The sequence below is a fragment of the Balaenoptera borealis genome (assembly GCF_965194805.1).
Source record: "Balaenoptera borealis genome assembly, chromosome: 20".
NCBI lineage: Eukaryota > Metazoa > Chordata > Mammalia > Artiodactyla > Balaenopteridae > Balaenoptera > Balaenoptera borealis.
In genome coordinates, this window is record NC_138879.1 from 12,338,015 (window position 1) to 12,352,668 (window position 14,654).

The window sequence follows — 14,654 nt, forward strand, 5'->3', positions numbered from 1 at the left end:
GTGAAGTGTACGATATTCCCTTGATGACTTTTTATATTGACATGTTGGGATATTTTGTATACGATGACTTAAGTAAAAGTATTAAAGCTTTTTTTTTTCCAGTTTTTTTCTTTAACGTGGCTTTAGAACATTTAAAATAACGTACGTGGCCCAAATGTTGCTCCTGTCGGGCGGCGCGGCTCTGGACGGAGCAGCTCCTTTTCCTTCACAGCTCAAAGCCTAACCCTAACCCCACCCCACCCCCGTCTCTACACTCTCTTCTTCATTTGTGTTCACTTCCTCGGTTGTGAAATGCCAACCCCACTGATTTTGACTCATCATCGATTTAATAACTTGACAGGAAAAAGGAGGACATTCCCACGTTAAATGTACACGTTGGCTATATAATGTCCTGATTTCAGAAATGGTAAAACAGAGAAAAAAAGATGTTTTTGTACTTCTGAGAGTTTGCATTTATTGACACGTAGCTCCTGAGGGCCTGTCTTCTCATCTCTTTTGTGGTACTTCCTCACCTAGAATATGAATTCCTGAAGGTCAAGACCAGGTTCTCTGTGCCCCTCCCCCAGGGCCAGTACAACAAGAGTCTGGGAGAGGTGGTTGTAGCTCCTGGGATGCCTGTCTACCTCACAGCAGGCACTGTACAGGAGCTGGGCCTCAGGCAACGAAAGGCTATGAACATGTGTCTCTGCAGCTGTGGCCTCCACCCCAGTTCAGTGGGGTCCTGGCCTGGGTGCTGGCCCGCTGAGCAGCAGGGCTTCAAAATAAGTCATCACAGGCACCCTCTGCTCTCTGGGAAGGGGTGGGAATTGCCTCATATCTCCTGCCCTATCTCCCAACATTTTCGTGATTGCCATGACCCCGATTTACAGACCACAATTTGGGTCTGAGACAAGGGACATTTGTACCGCGTCTAGATTTCAGAGGCACTCTTGAAATCAGAGTTTAGATGCCTAAATTTTTGGACTTTAGTTTTTTCATCTGATAGGGACAGAGTGAAGAGATACCAAGATGTTGATTAGTTTGTGATGGTTTGGAGGCAGCTTAGCCTCACAGCATACGGTAAAGTAGTTACAAAAGATGAGAATACTGGGACCAAGGAGAGAACAGACCAGACGCAGAAGAGCAAGGATCTGAGTTGCTGGCTGTGGTTGACTCTCTCTGGTTCAGTCTGGGCCTCCATGGCCAAAGCCAAGGGTAATTGGGACACACCTTGATGCAGGTGATGACAGGCCACTGTTCTGCAGCCCAGGTGGACCCAGCCAAGTCATTGTTCTGTGAAAACCAGGGCTCTGCCCTGGGCAGGACATGGTATTTTCATGCCTTTCCTGCATTGATGCACCTTCTCAAAGCACGTCCGCAGGGAAATGGGGTTCCCAGAAAGCTGGAGGGAGGCCAGGTTTGGGGATGCACCAGGTCTCCAGTCTCTGGGGTTGGTCAGTAGTTGGGTGAGGTGCAGGGGTGCATCCTTCCCCCCAGGACACAGGCCAGGTTCACTGTACGCCTCTGCAGGCCTTGGCCCTGAGGGGAAGGCCAGCATCTGTCTTTTTCCTAAGGCCACTCACATGCCTTTCATGAGCAATTCTAGGAAGAGGCGATGGAGCCGTGTTCACTCTCATACCAGTGCCCTGAACTGGAGTGCACCTTTGGAGGGCAGAGCCCCAGTGGCTGTGGCTCTGGCATCTCTATGAACACAGCACAGCTGCTTCAGGATGTCTTCCAGGGGTCTCTCACGCCCAGAGAAGGTGCTCATTAAACACTGGTTGAACAACCGAGTGATAAAACATTTTGATAAAGACTACTCTCAAAAATAGAGTTCTTGGGGACTTCCCTGGTGGTGCAGTGGTTAAGAATCCGCCTGCCAATGCAGGGAACACGGGTTCGAGCCCTGGTCCAGGAAGACCCCACATGCCGCGGAGCAACTAAGCCCGTGCGCCACAACTACTGAGCCTGCGCTCTACAGCCCGCGAGCCACAACTACTGAGCCTGCGCTCTACAGCCCGCGAGCCACAACTACTGAAGCCCGTGCGCCTAGAGCCCGTGTGCTCTGCAACAAGAGGAGCCACCCAATGAGAAGCCCGCGCACTGCAATGAAGAGTAGCTGCCGCTCGCAGCAACTCAACAAAGCCTGCGCTGCAGCAACGAAGACCCAATGCAGCCAAAAAAATTAATTAATTAAATAAATTAAAAAAAAAAAAAAAAAAGATTCCACACTTCCACAGCAGGGGGCGCGGGTTTGATCCCTGGTCAGGGAATTAAGATCCTGCATCCCGCCTGGTGTGGCCAAAAATTAACAAAACAAAAAAAGTTATCAGAATAAAACAACTCCCTTTCAACCCGATTGGAGGCATTGAGGGAGTTGACAGCAGGCTCGTGGACACCCAGGAAGTCCTCCTGACTGCAGGTTTCCGCTGTGGAGCAGCAGCAGGGGGGCAAAGGCTGTGCCATGGGCCACACAGCCCTACACATGGGTGAGCTGGGACATAGGAAGAAGGTGCAGTGGTGAGCGTGGCCCTGGTGGACTGAAGTGGACCCTGATAGTAAAGTATGACAGTGCTGGCCATGGAGAAGATTCTAGCAAACTACAATAACTGGTGAGTAGTCACAATAAAGGCGCTGACCTGGTGTCCACTGCCACTCTCCTCAGTGGAAGAAGGGTCCATCTAGGGGATGGCTGAGGAGGCAGAAGCTTGGGGATGACTAGGGCCATGGACAGAGGGAGGGAGTGGAGAGGAAGGGAGTGGAGAGGAAGGGTCACAGGCACTGGCTCACTAGGGCGGGGAGCCCAGGCCCAGCAGCACTGAGCTGTACAGACAGGTTTGGGTTTGGGGTGGAACCAGAAGGATCAGGTTAGACTTGGGACCTGAGAGACACGTCATGCAGGTCCTGCAGGTGCCACCTCATGTAATCCTTCACCAGAGGAGGAACCAGAACAAAGTCCTGGCTGTTGGCAGCGTGTCTGTACTACTTGGCACTTGGGGTCTGAGTTCACACATCAAACCAAAGCTTGGAAAATCCAAGAGCAAAAATAGTAGGCCCTCTGGCTTGCTGGAGCCTCGGAAGGCCCTTGCCCAATAAACCAAACTGCTGCTAGCACAGGCTGACCCTAGGTTTGAAGATTTTCACTGGACCACTTAGGAGGTGGACAGGGAGAGTTAGAGCAGCTGTGGCTGGCCCCGGGGCTCCTGCAGACTGAAACTTGTAGCCACCACCTGGGAGCCTTTCCCCTCCAAAGGTAGAGCTGTTTCAGAGGTAGCTGTGTCTGAGTTTAGTGGGAAAGGCCTTGGGCCTCGGATCCCAGAGCTGTGCAGTTTCACTGCCTCCCCCTGCCTCTGGCAGGCAGTCCTGGAAGAGGCTGGTTAGGGTCCTTAACCCCTGTGGATTCCAGAGCTGGGGGCTATGGCTCTTGGATTTACGTCTGGGCCAGCTGCTGCACGAAGTGGCATTTTATCCCATTACCCAGCCCAGCGCCCAGACTCCAGAATCCCACCAGGGCCCTAGTAAGGAAGGCCAGGAGATAACCAGCCCTGTGGGTGCCATCCTGCCATGACATGTGGTCACTGACCTGCGGGTGGGGGTGAAAGGGTACCTCCGAGTCCACCCCAGCTGGTGATAAGGTCCTGGGAGGGCTCACCCTACTGATAAGCACTGGGAAGAGTGGCAAGCTCTGGGAGGGGCAGCCAAGGCGGGCTCAGGGAAGCGGCTGCTTAGGTGTGACACATACCACTTTTCTCACCAGCTCAGAGCACAAAGGGAGATTTTGCAACCAGCATTGAGCCATAAAAAGAAGTTTCTGGAACTGACACTCTGGAGCTGGGGATTCCTAACTGCCCTTTCCTGCCTCAGGGCTGGGAAAGGGCATCTTAGGTACTGGGTGCCCTTGCGGGTGATGCTCTGAGGCAGCACAGTCCCTGCTACCCCAAGGTCCTGAAGAAACCCTGATGGTCAGCGGGACTGGCTGTGGAGTACGCATGGCCCTTGGCAGTGCTTCAGGGCTCCCTAGGTGCTCTTTTGTACCTCCATGCAGTGAGGATCCCCATCTCTTCCTGTTCACCCCACCTCACCAATCCCACCTTTGGACCTCTGGCCCTGCCTGGCCCTACAGGGCACAGGGGCTTGGCCAGCCTTCCATGTCACCCTCCATTGGCCCTGCTGCCCATGGTGCCAACTTCTCCACCCTCCTACCTAGCTTGGAGTCCTTATCCCAGGTCCCTTGCGACCCAGTCATCCCATTTGTTCCCAAGTCTTCAGCAAGATTCCTCTTCTCTGAGGCTGAAAGCGTTCCCTCCCAGAGGCTCACACAGGGCCCATGAGTGGGGTGTGGGAGCCACTCTGGACACCCCACCGGGCCCAGGGCCTGACTGTGCCCCGCCCTTTCCCTGCAGGACCCACAGAGCCGAAAGGGTAGCACTGGCCTCACGGGCTGACATGACTAAGAAAGGGCTTTAAACCCATTCTCCTTCAATAGCCACAGGAGCAGTGGCGACTGCACCTGGCCCCTGGCCGGCCTCTGGGTGCCCTGGGGTAGCAGAGGAATGGGGCCCCACTTCCCCTTTCCCACCAGGAGACGACCAGCAGACACCCTGGCTCCTTAGGGGGAGTTTATTTCCCGGTCAGAAAAGGAGAAGCAGGACAGGCTCTTGTGCGTTCTAGGCCCGGGCCTGACCGGGGAGGGGCAGGGTGGGGTGGGGGGCACAGGGAACGGCTCCAGCTGTGCAAGCTTGGTCCCACAGTTGTCCTGGCTGGGTCCTGGTTGGCCTGCTGGGGATGATGGCACCGAGCCTGGGGGCAGAGGCAGCAGGCCAGTGGGCCCAGAGGACGGCACATATGGAGGCAATAAATACTGACCGGCCAGGCACATGACTCCAGGCCGGCAGGCCCAGGCGGGACAGGTAAGGCTTGGCCACTGGTTTTGTCTGCTGAGGGCTCTCTTTTGGGGCCGTGGGCTCTAGGCACTGCCCACCGGGACAGAGAAGGCAGAGGTGTGAGGACACCCAGCCTCCCAGATGGGACTGGAGGCCGCCCAAGGTTTGGCATTTGGCTTTCCCAAGCCCCTGGAGCCGTCCCCGCAGCCCTGGCCAGGGGGAGGGGGACTGGCCAGGCCCAGGCAGACCGGGGAGCAGCAGCAGCACATCCCACACACCTTCTCGGGCCACGGGGATCACAGACGGGGCAGGGACTGGGGGAGACCACATGCTCATGCAGACACGGGGTTAGGAGATTAGTGACGCCCCCTCAGCACACGTTCCACATGTTAAGGCATCATGGTTAGACGGTTACTGACAGCGATGGATAGACTGACTGGGGAGAAGTGAAAGCTGGAGGACGACCGGCCCAACGAGGCCCCACGTGGTACACCCCACCCCCACCAGGAGGGCGTGCTAGAACACGAGGTGGGGCAACAGAGAAGGCCCAGGGGACGTGAGCCCCTCTGCAATGCCTGGCTCCCTTGCCAGGACCTCAGGTCGGGTTAGGACGGTGGGGGAACCTCAAGGGATACAGAAGGGGAGGTGTAGACCTCCCTCCCCACAGCACAGGCGGAAGCAGCAACAACACTAGACCACCGAGGAGGCTGGGGCCAGCAGGCTGGAAGGGTGGAGGAGGGACAGACAGGCCGGCCAGGAGGCAGACCAGGGGGAGTGGCGGCAGCGTGGGCGGGCCCTGTCAGCACTTTGGTCTGGGGTCGGGAGGGGTGGGGAGGGGCATGTTCGTCCTTCCGTCCGCCCGCCCTGCCCACCTCCCAGCCACAGCTCAGTCCTTCCACTCCTTCTTGATGGTGAGGTTCCACTCCCAGGACAGGTGGTCAGTCCTGTCGTCGTCTGTGAAGCGGGACTTGATGTTGTAGCTGCCTCGAGCCAGCATGCCCTTGGGGGCCTCCTCCATGGGGGTCAGGAACTCGTATTCCTCTGCCCGAGGCCCATAGCTCCCCACCATGTAGTCGGTCTTGTCAACTGCGATGCAGAAAAGGCCGTCAGGAAGCAGAGCTGGGCGTTTCCTCTCTCCCTCCTGATCCCTGAGCCCCTGGGTGGCCACCTCCCTCCTGGGGGCTCGGGCCTGGCGCCCACCCTCACTCACTCTTAACGCCTTTCCTGTACGTGTGCTGGATGTACTTCATGCCGGACACGATCTCTCGGTTCACCTGCAAGGAGGCACCCCAAGCAGGGCTCAGCCAGGATCCCCAGCCCCAGCCCCTGGCACCTCCCTGAGCCTCCTCCTTACCCGGAAGGAGATTTTTATCCTGTATTCCACACCCTCCTTCAGCACAAAGGACTGCTTCTTAAAGCTCTCCAGATCACCTGCATTTAAGAGGAACGCCACACTAGGAGGTTCAGCCAGGGGCAGCCTCTGGCCCTGGTGGGGTGCTCCTTCCACCCGCCCCCCCCCACATAACCCTTGGCAACCCAGACCTAGACCACACCAAAGCCAGAGCCTTTTAAGACCACTTGGCTACAGTTCTTGTGCTCCCCACAAGAGGGCGCCAGCACCCCAAGAAACTATTTTTAGGGGAAGCAGCAGGCTGCCAGGCAGCCCCAGCCAGGAACCTCAGAGATGCCACTCACCTGTCAGGTCCAGCTCCAAGGGGCCCGGGGCGGTGCTACAAACCAGGATCAGTCGGGTCACCACAACATTGGGGACGTTGGGGTCTGCAAAGTAACAGCAAGTTGGAGTTTCACCAGTGGGGGAAATAGTAGCAAACACCCAGAAAAGCGACAGGTGTCCACACACACCCACCAGGGCCCACTCACCGGCAGACACGGCCACACGGCCCAGCAGGGCCTCCTTGTACTTGCGCAGACTCTCGTCGTCCTTATCCAGCTCCTGGATCTCCTGGATGCTCTTCTGGGCCGGGGGCTTGTAGTTGACCGAGTGCTCATCCTCCTCGTTCTCAGCCGCAATCTGCGCCAGCTGCTCGGCTGTGGGCTCCTGCTCAGCCATACTCACCTCTAGCTAGGTCTGGGACACCTGTGGGCAGGGTAACATGGGCTGTGGCATCTCCGAGGGACACACAGTGTTTCCCCTCCTGCCCCTCTGCAGGTCCCCCAGGTGATCTGCGTCAGATCTCTGCAGGTGGCCAAGCCCCCACCTGAGCCCAAGGAGAGGTGCACCTTCTGTAACAGGAAAGCAACGACAGCCAGAACTTTGAAAAGGGCCCAGACACTGGCTCCTGAGGCCCAGAGGGGCCACACTCACCTCCTTGCCCTGCCCACCTCAGGGGACCCCACCCCAGGTCCAGCACCCAGAGCTAAATGGAACCTGCAGCCTGCTCCTAGGGGAGACCAGGCACAGCTCCCCTGCTGCCCAGGAAGCAGCAGCACCCTGGTCCCACCAGGCAACATCAGGACGAAGTCCTGCTGCTTATTCTGAACTGCCCAGGCCCTTGCCTCAAGGGACCCCTCCTGCTGGGTCCTCTCTAACCAGAGGGTTCCTTCGGACACGTCCTAGCTGCAAACCAAAGCCTCTGTGCAAGATACGGGTCAGTTCTGTCTCACCCTTCAAACACAGGATCCTCCTAAAGCTCACGTGACAAGGCCAACCTCAGTCTCACAGGTAAGTCCTAAAATGGCATGAGAGACCCTAAGTATCTGCCAACCACATCTCCAATTGTGAGGGTCTGAGACCTAGAATTTGCGAACCGCTGCAAACATGTGGTAGTCTCAGGACCCTCCTTCCGGACCCTGCCCCAGAAGAGCCCGCAGCAGTGCTGACAAAACGAGGAGCAGCGATGGGGCAGCCACTGGGATTCCTTCGCTAAGGATGACCGTCGCACCCCCTAGAATCCCTGAGGAGTATCTGAAACCCGCTCAGATCTGACCTGGCGGTGCAGAAGGTGGGTCAGGGCCACCAGTTGCCAATAAAGACAGCCAAGACCGGGACCCGCGCGAGGATCAGATCTTACAAAGGGCCGCTAGGGACCCGGAACCGCCCGGCCGCCGCAGGCGGGGTGGGGCCGGCCCGCTTTTGCAGACCTCCCTGCTGCTTCTTCTGGAATTCCTCTAGAAGACTCACGCTCTAACGCCACTCAATCGCGGCCGCAGGCGACAAAATCCTTTAAGTGCGATGGCGCGGCCCGCACTTCCGCAGGGCCTGCAATCTGGGCCGGGCGCGGCCCGGCGCGTGGGGTGGGGCGCGTGGACCTAACCGCCCAAGGGAAGGGGCGTCCGGCCTGGCCCAGGCCCGCGCGCACCAGCGGGGAGGGGGCCCTGGGCACGAGCGGCGACCACAAAAGAGACCTGCTCAGCCCCCGGATCCCGCCCCCAGCACCCAAGCCCCCGCCTCCGGATCCCAGCGCCCCCGACCCGCACGTGGGCCCGCCCTACGCCCGGGCCACCGCCCGCTGTCAATGCCGCCCCCGCCCGGCGCAGACCCCCTCGGCGGGGCTGGCGGGCGGGGCGGGCGGCGAGAACAAAGGCGCGGGCCCGGCCTCCTCCCCCGCGGCCGCCCCGCCTGCCGCGCCCACCGCGCTCGCCAGCCCCGCCGCCCGCGCTCACCGGAGGATCGTCCTCGCCGCTCTCGCGCTCCCTCCCACACAGAATGACGAACCTTGCCGCCCCGCCCGCGCGCGCCCGGCCGGCCACTTCCGGGGTCACGCGACTTCCGCTCGCGACGGGCGGGCTGCTGAGAGCGCATGCGCGCGGGGGCTGGCGTCAGCGCGCCGCCGCCATCTTGCGAGCACGGCCTCGTGGGCGCGTCCCGCGTGGGCGGTGCGACGGTGGGGACGTCTGCGGAGGCCTATCCCGTTGGGGGTTCTGCGCCCTTTGCCCCAGGCATTTTTTGGACCCGGGCATCCCCAGGAGTCAGCCCGCAAGCTGAAGGGGCGGGGCAGTGTCACAGTCTCGCTGAGCCCCACGCAGAACGTGGGCGCGGCGTGGCATTTCCGCGAGGTGCTGGAACGCGCGTCTGTCAGTCAACGGGCGCGTCTCCCTCCACGGCCACGCCTCCCTCTGTGGGTACGCAGCCGTCATTCTGCGAGGACAAGCGGGCCCGGCTGCTCCTCTCTAGGAGCCGGGGTCAGCGGATGGCCGCCGTCCAGCCCGAGGCGGCCTTCGCGCCAGTCGCCGCTGTCTGGCCTCCCGGAAGTTACCGCCGGACGTTCATCCGCGGGTGTCGGCCTAGCGCTCCCTTCCAGGAGAGGGATCGGTGCGCCTGCCGAACCTTTTGCTTCTTCCAGACCAGTCAGCATGTGGTCGCTCTGCCCGGAGCTCCTGGCCCAGACGCCACGGCCGACCCGGGTTCTTCAGCCGCGTGGCGAGTATCGGACACTTGCCCATGCGCTCAACCCGGGAGCATTTTGCAGCTCCAGGTGGGGCCCATGATTTGTGACCGATGTGGCGGGTCTGGCGGAGCCCGTGCTGCCAGTGCCCGCCGAGCACCCCGCTTCCTCCTCCTCCTCGCGGGGTCTGAGCCCCCAAATGCTCAACACCAGACTCATCACAAACACACCCCTAGATTGCGCGTAGGAGGGCCTTTTAGGCCATAGAACTTAATGCGAAATACTGACCTTGGTATCTTTTAGAAATGTCTTAACTTTTGAGGGGTGTTTGCGAGTTTTCTGTATCTAAGAGTCTCACTGTCCCCTTTATGTGTAGGAAGTTGAGTTGGCCAAAGACAGAGCATTCCAGTATGGTATTTATTCGGTGTGTGCTTCCGAGGCTTCCTGCCACTGAAAACCGCGATGCTAGAGCCAGCCGTCCTGCTGCACTGCTGAATCGCTGGTTGAGCAAAAGTTTGCTTTCCCATAACCCAAGTGCTTTTTGAAAAATACCGAACTTGTTATGTTAGTCACCTATTGCTGGGTAAAAACGTACCCTGGAATTTAGCAGCTTAAAACGACCAGCATTTACTATCTGCGGGGTGATTCCGTCTCCAGTCTTGTGAGGTTGTGGTCAACTGTGAGCCTGGGACCTGGTCTCAAGGATCTGCAGCGGGCTGTTGGCTGGAGGATTTAGTTCCCCGCTGCCCACAGCTTCTGGCCTCTCTATAAGGCAGTTGGCGTCCCCCAAGTGAGGCCTCAGAAACAGAAACAGAGGGACTTCCCTGGTGGTCCAGTGGGCAAGACTGCACTCCCAATGCAGGGGGCCAGGGTCCAATCCCTGGTTGGGGAACTAGATCCTGCATGCCACAACTAAGAGTCCGCATGCAGCAACGAAGATCCTGCGTGCAGCAAGAGAACGCAAGCCAGGGAAACAGCAAGTGCCAAAAACAAAGCTGCAGTGTCTCTCACAGCCTAGTGTCAGAAGTGCCATCGCTTCTGCTCTCTTCTGCTGGTCACACAGACCTTCCCCAGTACAGCACCAGAGGAGAGCACAGGAACATGAGGACAAGGAGGCGGCCCACCACATGGACCAAGGTAGAAAGAATGGGATTATGAAGCCCAGTGGACCTATCACCAGCTTCAACAGGTACCCACCAGCTCGTGTCCAATCCTGTGTGCCCTCATTTCCTTAACACATGCGGCAAGTTTGAAGCAAACGTCAAATGTCATAAATATTTCAGCATGTATTTATTTCTAAGGAAAAGGATCCAGACTTCCCTGGTGGCACAGTGGTTAAGAATCTGCCTGCCAATGCAGGGGACACGGGTTCGATCCCTGATCCGGGAAGATCCCACATGCTGCAGAGCAACTAAGCCCGTGTGCCACAACTACTGAGCCTGTGCTCCTAGAGCCCATGCTCTGCAACAAGAGAAGCCTACGACGCGGTGAGAAGTCCACACACCGCGACGAAGAGTAGCCCCTGCTCGCGGCAACTAGAGAAAGCTCACGCGCAGCAACGAAGACCCAACGCAGCCAAAATAAATAAATAAATAAATAAATTTTAAAAAATTAAAAAAAGAAAAGGATCCTGTGGGAGTAAATAATAGCAGTACAGTCATCCCACAAACCACTCCAGGACTTCCCTGGAGGTCCAGTGGTTAAGACTTCGCACTTCCACTGCATGGGACATGGGTTCGATCCCTGGTCGGGGAAATAAGATCCCATATTTCTACATGCCGCGTGGCGCAGCCTAAAAACAAACCACTCCAAACGCAGTGGCCTGGAGCAGCGGTTTATGGTTCTCTCCTATTCTGTGGGCTGAGGGCTGGGCTTTCATGCAGCTGTAATCAGCTCGGTCGTGCTGCAGCCACAAAGACTGGCCATGAAGACTGGCCGTCAAGATGGCCCCATTTCAACAGCCTGGGCTGTTGGCCCGAGGACCGCCCACACAACTCCCATGGGATTTTGGCCGCTGGACTCCAAGAGCAAATGTTCCAAGAGGCCTGTCTACTGTGAAGGAAGGGCACGACCTAGCAGTAAGGGCAGGTGAGAATCAGGAATGGAGATGTAGGGAACAGTAGCCAACGTTCAATTCACAAATCGCTCAGTTTATTACACACAGTTACAAAGTAGGGAAAAGGGGGTAATGAACCACTCCAAGGAGAAGTCTGAGAAGGAGGCATCTCAGCACGAGCACATCTCTGGTCTGGCCACAGGTCTTGAGACAAGTGTGAGTGGGAAGTTGCCTTCTGCTCTGACAGGGCCTCTGGCAACGTTCAAAAAGCTGGAACAGCTCTCAACAACGTGGAGTCGGGTCCTTCAGGGAAGAGTCTTCAAGTCACTGGGCTTAGTGGTCTCTTCTTAAGGAGCAACAGTTACCCGCCCCCTGGGGGAGGGGTCTTCACTCTGTCAGTTGTTCCTTCTCTTCCAGTGACATACATCATCCATCAAACTTCTTATCTAAAGTAACACTCTTAGTTTATCACTTAAGATACTCGCAGTGCTACAACAGACATTTCAAAACAACTAACATGGACGATTCACGTTGGCCAGTGTGACTCCATTTTGAACTACATAACTTTTCTTAACATAGCTCAAATCCTACAAGTTTCACACAAGATGAATAGGAATCATAACAGAAAAGAAATCACATCATAACAGAGTTAGATTCCACCTCTCAACGGGAATAGAAGCAAAGGATGTGTGACCCTCTTGTGTAAAACACACTCTCTGCCTCCCAGGACCCCCAGAAGTCTCATCCCATCATGGCTTCTGGTCAAGACTGGTGAGGGTGAGGCTGGGGGGTGTGGCTTCTCTTAATCTGAAAATTGGGGCTGAAGACCCAGAAGACCTGCTTTGTGGCACCAGACGAAAAGATTGTCTCACTCCCTGACCTTCAGAATCTGTGACCATAGTAAAATGTGTTTGTTTCACACCACATTTTGGAGTAATTTAAGGAGTAGTAGGTACCTGGAATACCAACCAAGAAAATATAATAAATTCTTAAATATCAAGATCTAACCAATATTTTCCTTGATTGTACTGAGTTCTTTTACTTTTTGTTAGAGCTTCATACATTGCATTAGTTGTGTTAGGGTCTTCTTTAATAGGATCATCCTCTCTGCTCTGTGCAGTGTCCTGTTGAAGGACCAGGATCACTGGTCCTTAGAGTCTCCCACAACTGGGATTGGCTGGCAACACCATACCCAGTGCTGACATTGTGTCCCTGCCCTTCATCCTTTCCATAGGTGCAGGTTGGACCTGCAGGAGCTGGACCCCTTGGAATGTGACATGTTTCTGCACCATCACAAGGGAGGAATGACGCTGTTTTGAACCTTTTATCAAATTAGCAAAGAACCTAAGAGATGTGACAAGCATGGCCACACCCGGAACGCCCAGCGGGGCTGGGGAGGGCTATGAAAGTACACCTTGAACCTTAACAGTGTTCTGAGGAAAGAACCATGGCTGTGTGCTAAGGTTTAGTTGCAAGAACATTTATTTCGGCACTTTTACAATATCAAACGTTTTCATAACAGGGATCTGAAAAGCAAAGCAGATCATTGAGCAGCCCCAGAACATCTACACTGTAGTAAATATTAATATATATTAATTTAAAAACCCTGTAATTAAAACTTTTTACATTATTCAAATAAAAATATTTAATGACATAGAAAGGCAGCTTTACTGAGGTATAATTTACAAAATCCACCCATTGAAAGTTTACAATTCAAGAATTTTTTAGTAAATTTGTAGAGGTGCATAATCCTCACGCCAAGAAAGTTTCCCTTGAGCTATTTGTAGTTGATGCCCACTCTAGCCCCCCTTCCCCCCCAGACCCTGGCAACCACTGTCCTGCTTTGTGCATCTGTAAATTTGTCTTTCTTGGACATTTCTTGTAAGTGGAATCACACAATATGTAGTTTCTGGTGTCTTGTGATTTCACCTAATGTTTTGCAGTCCATCTACAGCGTAGAATGCATTTTGTCCTGTTTATTGTGTAAGTATAGCATATTCTGTTTGTATCCACTTGTCAGTTGATGCACTTTTGGTTTCCTTTTTTTTTTTTTTTTTTGGTTTCCTTTTTGTCTGTTGTGAACATTTGCTGTCTTTGCATGAACGTTTGTTCATTTGTCTTGGGTAGATTGCCAAGTGTGAAATTCCCCATGTTTTCCAAGGTGGGGATGTACCTTTTCACATTTCAGCAATGTGAAAAGGTTTCAGTTGGGCACACCCTGCCAACATTTGGCACTGTCTTTTTTTTTTGGCTACGTTGAGTCTTCATTGCTGCACGCGGGCTTTCTCTATTTGCGGTGAGCGGCGGCTACTCTTCGTTGCGGCAGGTGGGCTTTTCATTGCGGTGGCTTCTCTTGTTGCGGAGCACGGGCTCTAGGCGTGCAGACTTCAGTAGTTGTGGCACGTGGGCTCAGTAGTTGTGGCTCACGGGCTCTAGAGCATAGGCTCAGTAGTTGTGGTGCATGGGCTTAGTTGCTCCGCGGCATGTGGGATCTTCCCGGACCAGGGCTCGAACCTGTGTCCCCTGCATTGGCAGGCGGATTCTTAGCCACTGCGCCACCAGGGAAGTCCCTGTCTTTTTGATTAAAGCTGTCCTAGTGGATGTGACATGGTGTCTCTTTGTGGCTTTGATTTGCATTTCCCTGTTGAAGAGTCTTCTTTGGTAAAACATCTATTCAAGTTTGTTTTTTTTTTTAATTTTTATTATTTATTAATTTATTTAAATATTTATGGCTGTGTTGAGTCTTCGTTTCTGTGTGAGGGCTTTCTCTAGTTGCAGCAAGTGGGGGCCACTCTTCATCGCGGTGCGCGGCCCTCTCATTATCGCGGCCTCTCTTGTTGCGGAGCACAGGCTGCAGAAGCGCAGGCTCAGTAATTGTGGCTCACGGGCTCAGTTGCTCCGCGGCATGTGGGATCTTCCCAGACCAGGGCTCGAACCCGTGTCCCCTGCATTGGCAGGCAGATTCCCAACCACTGCGCCACCAGGGAAGCCTGTATTCAAGTTTTTTGTCCATTTTTAAGTTTGGTTGTTCTATTCAGTTGTAAGACTATTGATGGATCCTGGATGGTAGTCCTTTGTCAGATATATTTTCTGTGACTTTGTTTTTCTTAATGATGTCTTTTGAAGGGCAAAACCTTTTAAGTGAATTCTAACATCAATTTTTTTTTCATGGCTCATGCTTTTGATGTTGTGTCTAAGAACTCTTTGCCTAAGCCAAAGTTGTAAAGATTTTCTCCTATATTTTCTTCTGTTATGTGTATAATTTCAGCTTCCATTTAGGTCTGCACTCCATTTTGAGTTAATTTTTGTGTATAACACGAGTCAAGAATTGAGAAGACTAATAATTTTCCCCATTGAACTGTCTTTGCACTTTTGTTGAAATTTTATTCA

General features: G+C 54.7%; 2 protein-coding genes across 4 annotated transcripts; one reads left to right on the forward strand and one right to left on the reverse strand.

Annotated features, from left to right (window-relative positions):
• Positions 1-4,581: 4,581 nt before the first annotated feature.
• On the reverse strand, positions 4,582-8,598 carry ARHGDIA (Rho GDP dissociation inhibitor alpha). 3 transcript variants are annotated; one of them, XM_082374296.1, is made up of 6 exons: positions 8,487-8,598; positions 6,744-6,960; positions 6,558-6,641; positions 6,217-6,293; positions 6,073-6,136; positions 4,582-5,948 (listed from the first exon to the last, which is right to left on the reverse strand). In XM_082374296.1, exons 2-6 carry the CDS (start codon positions 6,931-6,933, stop codon positions 5,749-5,751), a joined length of 615 nt encoding a protein of 204 aa, XP_082230422.1. In that variant the 5' UTR covers positions 6,934-6,960; positions 8,487-8,598; the 3' UTR covers positions 4,582-5,748. The 3 variants fall into 3 exon arrangements, with proteins under 3 accessions (XP_082230422.1, XP_082230424.1, XP_082230423.1); XM_082374298.1 differs by lacking the exon at positions 8,487-8,598 and adding an exon at positions 8,005-8,241 and having other exon boundaries at positions 5,677-5,948; XM_082374297.1 differs by lacking the exon at positions 8,487-8,598 and adding an exon at positions 7,811-7,973 and having other exon boundaries at positions 5,677-5,948.
• LOC309619364 (uncharacterized protein) lies at positions 8,056-13,303 on the forward strand (the record flags this gene model as incomplete). The annotated part of the gene is made up of 3 exons (XM_082374468.1): positions 8,056-8,117; positions 8,171-9,298; positions 9,585-13,303. The coding sequence occupies 3 exons, from the start codon at positions 8,056-8,058 to the stop codon at positions 9,751-9,753; spliced, it is 1,359 nt and encodes a 452-aa protein (XP_082230594.1). The 3' UTR covers positions 9,754-13,303.
• Positions 13,304-14,654: the final 1,351 nt, after the last annotated feature.